Source organism: Electrona antarctica (genome assembly GCF_951216825.1).
Source record: "Electrona antarctica genome assembly, chromosome: 21".
In the NCBI taxonomy this organism is placed as follows: Eukaryota; Metazoa; Chordata; class Actinopteri; order Myctophiformes; family Myctophidae; genus Electrona; species Electrona antarctica.
Window position 1 is genome coordinate 4,405,420 of NC_136802.1, and position 10,622 is coordinate 4,416,041.

Sequence of the window (10,622 nt, forward strand, 5' to 3'; positions counted from 1 at the left end):
CCTGGGAACCTTATAGAATGCAGCACGGGACTGTGTAACCTTATACTGTTACAGGACATGATGATGTCACGGGACACGGTGATGTCATAGAACACGGTGATGTCACAGGACAGTACACGGTGATGTCACAGGACACGGTGATGTCATAGAACACGGTGATAAGTGGTCATGGTCATAGAACACGGTGATAAGTGGTCATGGGTAAATGGTGCATTTATATAGCGCCTCCATCCAAGGCTCTTTACATAGATTGTGCATTACGTTGCGAGGAAACCATGCAAGGCACCAGCCTGCTCATCGGGAGCTATTGACCTTATTCACACCGCTGCCATCTGGCCAGCAAGGTGGTAACTTACAGCCCATTGATCCAAACAGAAAGGTCCTATCTGATGGTATTAAACAACGTCAAACTCAACAACTCCAAGAGTTTAATTGGAAGCGCTCGTTATCAGTAAAGCAAACTCCTGCATTATGTGAAAATTCAAAACAGGTGGTATAGCCTACGCATGGGCTGTTGAGTGATATTCAACGAGCACTTCCAAACTCCAACACTTAGAACCCCCCCCCCAATTCTGTAAACTCATATTAATATTGTAATGACCGGTGGGGTTCCGACATGACAACCTTCTTTCTTTAAGTTGCTTTTATTAGTAATAACGAGTTACAAGGCACACAATAGTGATGGCTGGATAGCTACGAATAGCCTACCAAAATGCTAGCGTAACCCGACGGCTCAGAGCACAACAACACCAGCCCATAGAGTATATATATAATAGAGACTGAACTGGCGCGAAGCTCCGCCCCCCCAGCTATTCATGTCAGTGGAAGTTGCTCAGTGGCGTTTTGAAGCACCCGGAAGACTGCCGGAAGTACCGTCTCAGAACGTCTACTTCCGCATTTGACCACCAAATTTTGGTGGTCAAATGCGGAAGTGCAACCGAGCGCTCAATGTTAAAGCCCAGCTGCACGGGGTTTCCCGGTCATGAATCCACGGGTCCGCCTGTAGTCCCTCCTCCTACCACTAGGGAGGAGAGCTTCAACGTTGGAAAGTCTGCCTGCCCCCTTGCACCAGCCTCATACACCAAACTAGTAAACGTGCTTCCGCCTTCACCCCGGAAGTACTTCCCCCCGGGCTGGTCCTTAAAGGAACACACACAGTAGCACAGTCCTAACCATAACACAGTACTTGTGTTCCACTGGGACGCTACAGTATGTTATATTATTGATAACCTGCGTATAGTAGTAATTATGTTCACATTTAATGTATACTCTAGGAGCAAGAACCTTAAGACAACAACTGTTTATCCTTTTTTATTTTTTATTTACTGTATGATGTTCCTCCATATTATTATTATTATTATTATTTACTGTATGATGTTCCTCCATATTATTATTATTGTTATTATTATTATTATTATTATTATTATAACATTGTATCTTGTTGAATGCCTAGTACTAGTACGCATAGTGCTACAGTGTGTGAGGTCTATATTGTACTGTTATCTTGTTGAATGTCTAGTACTAGTACTCATAGTGCTACAGTGTGTGAGGAGGTCTATATTGTACTGTTATCTTGTTGAATGCTAGTACTAGTACTCATAGTGCTACAGTGTGTGAGGTCTATATTGTACTGTTATCTTGTTGAATGCCTAGTACTAGTACTCAGTGCTACAGTGTGTGAGGTCTATATTGTACTGTTATCTTGTTGAATGCCTAGTACTAGTACTCATAGTGCTACAGTGTGTGAGGTCTATATTGTACTGTTATCTTGTTGAATTCCTAGTACTAGTACTCATAGTGCTCCAGTGTGTGAGGAGGTCTATATTGTACTGTTATCTTGTTGAATTCCTAGTACTAGTACTCATAGTGCTCCAGTGTGTGAGGAGGTCTATATTGTACTGTTATCTTGTTGAATTCCTAGTACTAGTACTCAGTGCTACAGTGTGTGAGGAGGTCTATATTGTACTGTTATCTTGTTGAATGCCTAGTACTAGTACTCATAGTGCTACAGTGTGTGAGGTCTATATTGTACTGTTATCTTGTTGAATGCCTAGTACTAGTACTCATAGTGCTACAGTGTGTGAGGTCTATATTGTACTGTTATCTTGTTGAATGCTAGTACTAGTACTCATAGTGCTACAGTGTGAGGAGGTCTATATTGTACTGTTATCTTGTTGAATGCTAGTACTAGTACTCATAGTGCTACAGTGTGAGGAGGTCTATATTGTACTGTTATCGTGTTGAATGCCTAGTACTAGTACTCATAGTGCTACAGTGTGTGTGATGTATATATTGTACTGTTATCTTGTTGAATGCCTAGTACTAGTACTCAGTGCTACAGTGTGTGAGGAGGTCTTGTGGACACAACATGTAACAACAAAAAGCACCTTGAATTATTGCTGCCATCATCATTAGTTATTAGGCCCTGTCACATTTGTCTCCTTTTATGATGATTTCCTGTTTTCTTGTTATATAAAGTGTATAGCCTATTTGTACGTCTCTAAATGTTATGATGAATTGAAAACGGTGGACCCTGTTGTAAACAAGTGTAATGCTTTATGGTGTCGTCCACAGTTAACAGTTTTTGTATTAAGTTGTGCTTGAAATGTACCTATTATTCTGCATACTGTTAATAAATACTTCGATCAATCAAAAGTCACCATTAATGCACACAGCTGGCATGCTGTGGCTGTGTGGCACCACACCGCCCTCTAGTGGTACAGATGAGTTGTGGTTATACAGCTTTAATGGGCGAGGAGGAGGAAGAAGTCATTTTCTGCTGATATGAAAAGGAAATGAACTTTCTGGATATTATAGATAAGATAGTTGAAAAATAACAACGCTCTCATTACCAAAATACCAAATATTTAACAAAATACCAAACATTTAACAAAACAACCCAACAGCCTTGTTGGCGCACCTTTTGGCTTTGTTTTCATAGACCTGACCGCTTGTTTCTCCCGTGACATCCGATCTGGCAACACACTGGTTAGGGAGTTCAGAGTAAACGAAACCTAAATGTGTTTGTTTCTGTGTTTCAGCCTCGCCCAGAGGCAGACCTCCTGTTTTTATGAGATAACTTCTAGTTCTGGGGACTCACGTTAGTCTCAGTCAACAGTCATTCTCCACAGAGAGGTGATCGTCAGTCAGTAAAATGTCTCTAGTCGTGGACCAGGACCAGTTCACTTGTTCTCTGTGCGTGGAGGTGCTGAAGGAGCCAGTGACTCTGCCCTGCGGACACAGCTACTGCTTCGGCTGCATCGAAGGAGCCTGGGACCAGGAGGCCGAGGAGAAGAGCCTGTCCAGCTGTCCTCAGTGTGGAGAGACCTTCTGTCCACGGCCTGCTCTGAGGAGGAACCACATGCTGGCTGAGGTGATCATTCTGATGACCATCAAAGAGAGACGTGAAGTAGACTTGGATCCTGACGCCCAGCGTCTTGGAGTTTAGTTAAAATAGTCTTTGTACTTTCTCACTTGGGGTCCGTATATCTACATAAACGTTCATATTTCAAATGTAAAGTGCTAAACCCATGGCCCCAGATGTCTTAATTATGTACGGACCCTCAGAAGTATCTGTATATTCCTTATTGTTCAATAAAAAGCCTTTTAATCCGATCGGTGGCCATTTTCTCTATACTTTAAACTGCGCGACCCTATCGTTTGGGAGGTGTATTGCACTCTGATATGTTATAACTCTTTGAGGAAAAATAGACACCGATGGGATTAAAATGCGTTATATTGAACAATACGGACTATACGGGTACTTCTGATCAGCCGTACATGATTGTAACATCCGTGCCCATTGGGAAAGCTGTTGATATTTTAAATATGAACGTTTATGTAGATGTACAGAGCCCAAGTGCGAAAGTACAAAGGCTATTTTGAACTAAACTCCAAAGACTTTAATGTAATATAAGTATTAATGCTAGAGCTGAATAACAACATGACTTTACTGATCACTTGGTTAGAATGTTATCATTTATGGTGGTGAGTAAGTCCATGTTTTTTCTTTTTGTCTCTTTTTCTTTTCTCTTTTTCATTTTCATTTTATTTTTAAGGTGTGGCAGTCTATTGTGATAGTAAACAATGAACCTAGCGTTTAAAAACATGCTCTCTATCTTCCATTTTAACATTGTGGTCAAAACATGAGGAAAAATGACCAGGATGGTTGTGTCGTCAAAACTAGGTCAAGTGCAGATCATCTGGAGTATATATATTCTGTACCAGTGTCATGTTCAGGAAGTGAACTGTACCTTGAGCTGCCCTGATGCGTAGTTGTGAGCCTGTAAAAAAAGACAGTTCAAGAAAATAACCACTTAGTTATTTTTGGCTCTGAAGTTGTAAGGATGTACTGTTTACACGTTGGAAAGAATGTATAGCATCATTAATGCTGAAATAAATGTTCATTTTAAATAAGTCTGAATTCTATGTAAGACATGTTCAGATAGTTAACATTCCTATGATCATGGACGTGTACAGTACATAGAATGACTAGAGATTCCTGTTGGCTTAGTTTACAATTTAGGCATTTATCCCAGACGCTCTTAAAAGCCAGAGCGATTTACATTAAGCATTACTTTAGTTGTCATCAGTGAGTGAGCTTTACACACACCAGCAGGCTAAGGGACAGCTGTTCTTTCTCAGGCAAGACTGACTGTGCAAAAACCCTCAGCACACACTTTGCACTTTCACTGATATTTGTGCCCTGGCTGTTATTGTTTTTAACGAGTGATTTTAGGTTGTCGTTTTGTATTGCAGTGGAGCTTCCGAGTGTATGTTTTCCACATGTACCTAACCAGTGCATCTACGTGACAATAACGTGAATCTGAATCTATTTGCAGCTTGTGGAGAAACTGAGGACTCCAGATGTTCAGCGGTCTTCTGTCTCTGCCGCTCCGCTCTACGCCGGCCCTGCGGACGTAGCCTGTGACCTTTGCCCCGAAAGCAGACGCCACAAAGCGGTGATGTCCTGTCTGGGGTGTGAGGTGTCCTACTGCGACAATCATCTCCAGTTTCACCACAATGTCACAGCGTGGAAGAAGCACAAGCTGGTCCCGGCCACGCGCGCGGCCCGCCTGCACCACAACATGTGCTCCAGACACCACAAGCCCATGGAGGTGTTCTGTCGCACGGACCAGCAGTTCATCTGCTACCTGTGTGCCATGGATGAACACAAGGGCCACGACACGGTGTCAGCGGCCGCGGAGATGAGCCACAGACAGGTACCGTAGAGAGGAGCCACAGACAGGTACCGTAGAGAGGAGCCACAGACAGGTACCGTAGAGAGGAGCCACAGACAGGTACCGTAGAGAGGAGCCACAGACAGGTACCGTAGAGAGGAGCCACAGACAGGTACCGTAGAGAGGAGCCACAGACAGGTACCGTAGAGAGGAGCCACAGACAGGTACCGTAGAGAGGAGCCACAGACGGGTACCGTAGAGAGGAGCCACAGACGGGTACCGTAGAGAGGAGCCACAGACAGGTACCGTAGAGAGGAGCCACAGACAGGTACCGTAGAGAGGAGCCACAGACAGGTACCGTAGAGAGGAGCCACAGACAGGTACCGTAGAGAGGAGCCACAGACAGGTACCGTAGAGAGGAGCCACAGACAGGTACCGCAAGGAAATGTAGGAGTTCAGGCATTCAGTTTAAGGTTGACTCGGTTCCACAGATACAATTTGTGAAAATAGCCGATCTACAAGCTCACAACGCCTCTCAACGCGAGGAGGTGTGAGCTTGTAGATCTACTATTTTCACAATGTTTGAGCAAACATCTCATTTTTCATGCATTAGAAGGCTGACCTCCCGGTTAGACGAAGAAGAATCACACATTACTGCTGCACGATTCTTGCTCAACTGTGAATCTCGATTTTCCTCCACGAGAATTGAGATCACGATTCTCACACGATTGTCATTTTTTCCATGAAAATATTTATTCAAAAAGCATAAACAAAAACATAAGAGTAACTAAAATGAATTGGACAGCCATCTAGTGCTGCACCGTTCTTCACAAAATGAGATTGCATACAGTAGGTGTCTGAATCTAGATCTCAATCTTTTTTTATGATTAATTGAGCAGCACTATCACACATCAAAGAGAGAGTAGCAGAGCTGCCCTGCTATCGGTGTATAAATGAACGTATTGTGTCAACTGTGTCTTCACGTTGTGTGTGAATCCAAACGTTCTCTTCAGAAACAGTTGGGGACGAGTCAGCAAAACCTCCAGCAGAAGATCCAGGAGAGAAAGAAGGAAGTGAAAGAGCTGAGAGAGGTCAAGGAGACCCTGAAGGTCAGAGTTCACATCAGGCTAGCTAATAGTTCCTGATGTTCTGTTACTTACTGTGACTACTCAGTAGTTCCTGATGTTCTGTAGTCCATAGAATATTATGTACAGCTACAAATATCACCCTTGAAATTAAACAGTATTGTACTGGTATTGTAGCCTGTGCAGCATTCCTTTTCGGGTTTATGATCCGGTCGGGAGCGGATGATATCGTTATGTCATGTTGTAGTCATTGTTTTGTAGTCATCAGGATGATATCGTTATGTCATGTTGTAGTCATTGTTTTGTAGTCATCAGGATGTTATCGTGACGTCATGTTGTAGTCATTGTTTTGTAGTCATCAGGATGATATCGTTATGTCATGTTGTAGTCATTGTTTTGTAGTCATCAGGATGATATCGTTACGTCATGTTGTAGTCATTGTTTTGTAGTCATCAGGATGATATCGTGACGTCATGTTGTAGTCATTGTTTTGTAGTCATCAGGATGATATCGTTACGTCATGTTGTAGTCATTGTTTTGTAGTCATCAGGCCGGAACCCTCAATCTGGAATCTTTTCCCTCAAACCGTTTTTTCCCAATAAAAGCTGCAGGCTACGAGGGAACGAGTCACGCCTTCATAGAGAAGGTATTAATTATTCTTACGGTTTGAGGGAAAGGAAGTTCTGCTTTCGATGGTTCTGGTCTGATGACTACAAAACAGTGACTACAACATGACGTAACGATATCATCCGCTCCAGACCGGTTCACACGGCAATTTGGTAACCCAGATCAGATTTCCTCCGAGGTGGAAAGCCTGGTGACCCGAGGTTACTGGTATTGTAATTGTATAACAGACATGAAGTCCACATACTGACACGTACGGTTGTGATGGAAGCGATTCTGGATCCCAACCCACTGCACCACACGATCGATCGTGCGTGTGCGTGTGCGTGTGTGTGTGTGTGTGTGTGTGTGACTGTGTGCATGTGTGTTAATCAGAACTCTGCAGAAGCAGCTGTGGAGGCCAGTGAGCAGATGTTCTCAGAGATGAAGGAGAGTGTGGACAGAAGACACAGCCAGGTTAAAGACATGATCAGACAGCAGGAGAAGACAGCCGTGTCCCAGGTTGAGGACGTCCTGAGACAGCTGGAGGAAGACATCGCACAGCTGGAGAGGACACACGCTGAGCTGGACCAGCTGTCCCACACTGATGACATCACGCATTTCATTCAGGTTCTGTCCCACACTGATGACATCACGCATTTCATTCAGGTTCTGTCCCACACTGATGACATCACGTATTTCATTCAGGTTCTGTCCCACACTGATGACATCATTCAGGTTCTGTCACACACTAATGACATCATGCATTTCAGGTTTAGGTTAAACCATTAAACCACTTTAAACCTAAATATGTTGGTTATTTGAAAATAGCAGATCTACAAGCTCACAACGTGCCACCAATCAACACGTTTGACCTTGTACTGTACATATTGTATTGTGCTATTTAAAAAAAAAAGTGTAATATCTTTGAAACATTTTAATAACACAAACCTCGTATGAGCTATGAGGGTCACTGGCAGACAATATTTTCTGATGGGGGTCTGGGGGCCAAATACATTAATTTAATGGCCCTTGGTATGAAAAGGATTACGAAGCAATATTATAATAATAATCTTTATTAATACTATTATTTATGTGTTCTCTCCAGAGCGTCCAGAGTGCGTCCAGCTCCAGTGGACCTCCAGTCTTACCCAGTGATGTCGTGTCCACTCTGAGCTCCTTCACTCAGCTGAGAGAAGATGTGTCTGCTCTGAGAGATGACCTGGACCTGGTCCTCAACACACCCTGGACACACACAGGTTACACACACACACACACACACACACACACACACACACACACACACACACACACACACACGTCAGATTGAATGGTCAACCAGCCATCTTAGTAAACGGTGGATTGTTAAAGTCAGAAACAGTTGATTTTAAGGCTGTCACGATACTCGATACGTACCGAAAATTCCCACTTTGAGAAGCAATGCTTTAGGTCATTCTTCAGAGTGTTCTTCATCTGACTCATGTCTTGTGTCTCCAGAGTGTTTAGTTGAGGTCATTCTTTGAATGAATAGTTTATTTAGATCTTTTCAGAGAGACATTACACATAAAACAGTTATTTTAAGGTGATCGAAAAGGCATAGGCGGAAGCTTATAGCTTATTAGTGCCTATATCTTTATCCCAATGTATTCCAAAATACTAATGTGGATATGCATAAAAAACAACATGTAAACAAAACAAACAAATAACATTACAAAAGAGAACAGAACAAAAACAAACAGAAAAACATGAGAAACAAGTGTTTAGTTGAGGTCATTCTTCAGAGTGTTCTTCATCTGACTCATGTCTTGTGTCTCCAGAGTCTCCAGCTGATGTTTCTCATCCAGCAGAGCCTCAGACCAGAGAGGAACTCTTACAATGTGAGTCCATGTTCAGGCTGAGTGTTTTCTGACCAACAGCTTGATGACACTGACGTTCATCATGTGTTGTCGTGTGTTCTCACAGATTCCTGTCCGCTCTCATTGGATGCAAACACAGTACACGACAACCTCGTCCTGTCAGAGGAGAACAGGAAGGTGACCAGAGAGGAAAGCCCCGAACAGTACCTTGACCATCCAAGGAGATTTTCATTTTACCGTCAGGTGTTGTGTAAGGAGGCTCTGACTGAACGCTGTTACCTGGAAGTAGAATGGAATGAGGCTGAATGTGTTTATATAGCAGTCTGTTATGATGACGTCAACAAACATGAGCGTTTTCAGTCAGGCCTTGGATTCAATTCAAAGTCCTGGTGTTTAAGATGCGTAGGTGACGACTGCTGGTTCACACACAACGGCATTGATACCAAAGTGACAAAGCCTACTAGTTACACCAGAGATGTTAATACCATTCCCACAAGTGGTCGTACACATGGGGCGTTTACGTATAGTTTCACTTCCACCAGGGTGGGGGTGTTCCTGGACCACAAGGCAGGGACTCTGTCCTTCTACAGTGTTGGTGACAACACAACAACCCTCCTCCACACAGTTCACACCACCTTCACACATCCTCTCTACGCAGGGATAGGGCTTCACGGTCCCTCTGATAGCACAACACTTAAGAGTCTTGGTAACCTTCATGGTACCAACAATCCTAAGACTGTAGCTCATACAGCAGAGGTGTGTAAGATATGGTAGGCATGTTTAAAGACACCTGATCCTGGTATTCAGTTGAAAACCTCACCAGTGTTCTGTAGGGAAAGAGAAGATCATAGTGTATAGGAACTACTTGGTGGATTAATTGGTAGATGATAGTTATGCTTTGATTGTTTATTTTCACATAAAAGATACCAAATTGTCAAATACCGTACACTTAATACGTAAAGAAACAGGCAAACAAATTTGAATCTATTTTTGTTCTTTTACTGCCTTGCACTGCGAGGCGTTGTGATCGTTGCTTGTAGATCGTCTATTTTCACAACGTTTACCCCTGTCTTTATTTGACAATTTGGTAAATAAAGAGGTCTTAAAAGACATTAAATTGTAACTTTATAAATGTGCAGATGTCCTCTCTATAAACGTATACTGTATAATTACACTGTATACACATTAAGATCCCTCTTTGGGAACCACTGCTGTCGGCAGTATTCTTGCAATAAAGGTTGGTAATGACGAGAGAGTTGTTGTTATTTTCAACTATCTTGATAAAATCCATAAAAATGACTTCTATTCCTGCCTTTTAAAACTGTATAACCTCAACTACTCCTCTGTGCCACCAGTAGAGGGCGGTGCGGTGCCACACAGCCACAGCATGCCAGCTGTGTGCTTTAATGGTAACGAGGACTAATGTTGATGGCAGCAATGATTCAAGGTTCAAGATGCTCTTTATTGTTACATGTTGTGTCCACAAGACCTCCTCAGACACTGTAGCACTATGAGTAATAGTCATTCAACGAGATAAACGTACAATATAGACCTCAGACACTGTAGCACTATGAGTAATAGTCATTCAACAAGATAAAAGTACAATATAGACCTCACACTGTAGCACTATGAGTAATAGTCATTCAACAAGATAAAAGTACAATATAGACCTCACACACTGTAGCACTATGAGTAATAGTCATTCAACAAGATAAACGTACAATATAGACCTCACACTGTAGCACTATGAGTAATAGTCATTCAACAAGATAAAAGTACAATATAGACCTCACACTGTAGCACTATGAGTAAGGCCTGACTCACACCTTCGCATCTAGCATACAATATTGTTGGATGCTAGATGCATGAGACTTGTTTACTGATGCAAGCTCGCAATG

The 10,622-nt window shown here is 42.6% G+C and overlaps 1 protein-coding gene across 3 annotated transcripts; it reads left to right on the top strand.

The window, feature by feature from the left end:
• The first annotated feature begins 2,988 nt into the window (after positions 1 to 2,988).
• Positions 2,989 to 9,977, top strand: LOC306914059 (tripartite motif-containing protein 16-like). Of its 3 annotated transcripts, none has more exons than XM_079490944.1 (7): positions 2,989 to 3,373; positions 4,842 to 5,222; positions 6,194 to 6,289; positions 7,265 to 7,537; positions 7,977 to 8,127; positions 8,686 to 8,745; positions 8,831 to 9,977. In XM_079490944.1, the coding sequence occupies exons 1-7, from the start codon at positions 3,155 to 3,157 to the stop codon at positions 9,496 to 9,498; spliced, it is 1,848 nt and encodes a 615-aa protein (XP_079347070.1). In that variant the 5' UTR covers positions 2,989 to 3,154; the 3' UTR covers positions 9,499 to 9,977. The 3 variants fall into 3 exon arrangements, with proteins under 3 accessions (XP_079347070.1, XP_079347071.1, XP_079347072.1); XM_079490945.1 differs by having other exon boundaries at positions 7,265 to 7,498; XM_079490946.1 differs by lacking the exon at positions 7,265 to 7,537.
• Positions 9,978 to 10,622: the final 645 nt, after the last annotated feature.

Excerpts from the sequence above, each read along its gene's own strand:
- LOC306914059 (XM_079490944.1), top strand. The coding sequence starts at position 3,155 with ATGTCTCTAGTCGTGGACCAGGACCAGTTCACTTGTTCTCTGTGCGTG. Across the intron at positions 3,374-4,841 it reads GGAACCACATGCTGGCTGAG|CTTGTGGAGAAACTGAGGAC; the intron begins GTGATCATTCTG and ends ATCTATTTGCAG. Across the intron at positions 8,746-8,830 it reads CAGAGAGGAACTCTTACAAT|ATTCCTGTCCGCTCTCATTG; the intron begins GTGAGTCCATGT and ends GTGTTCTCACAG.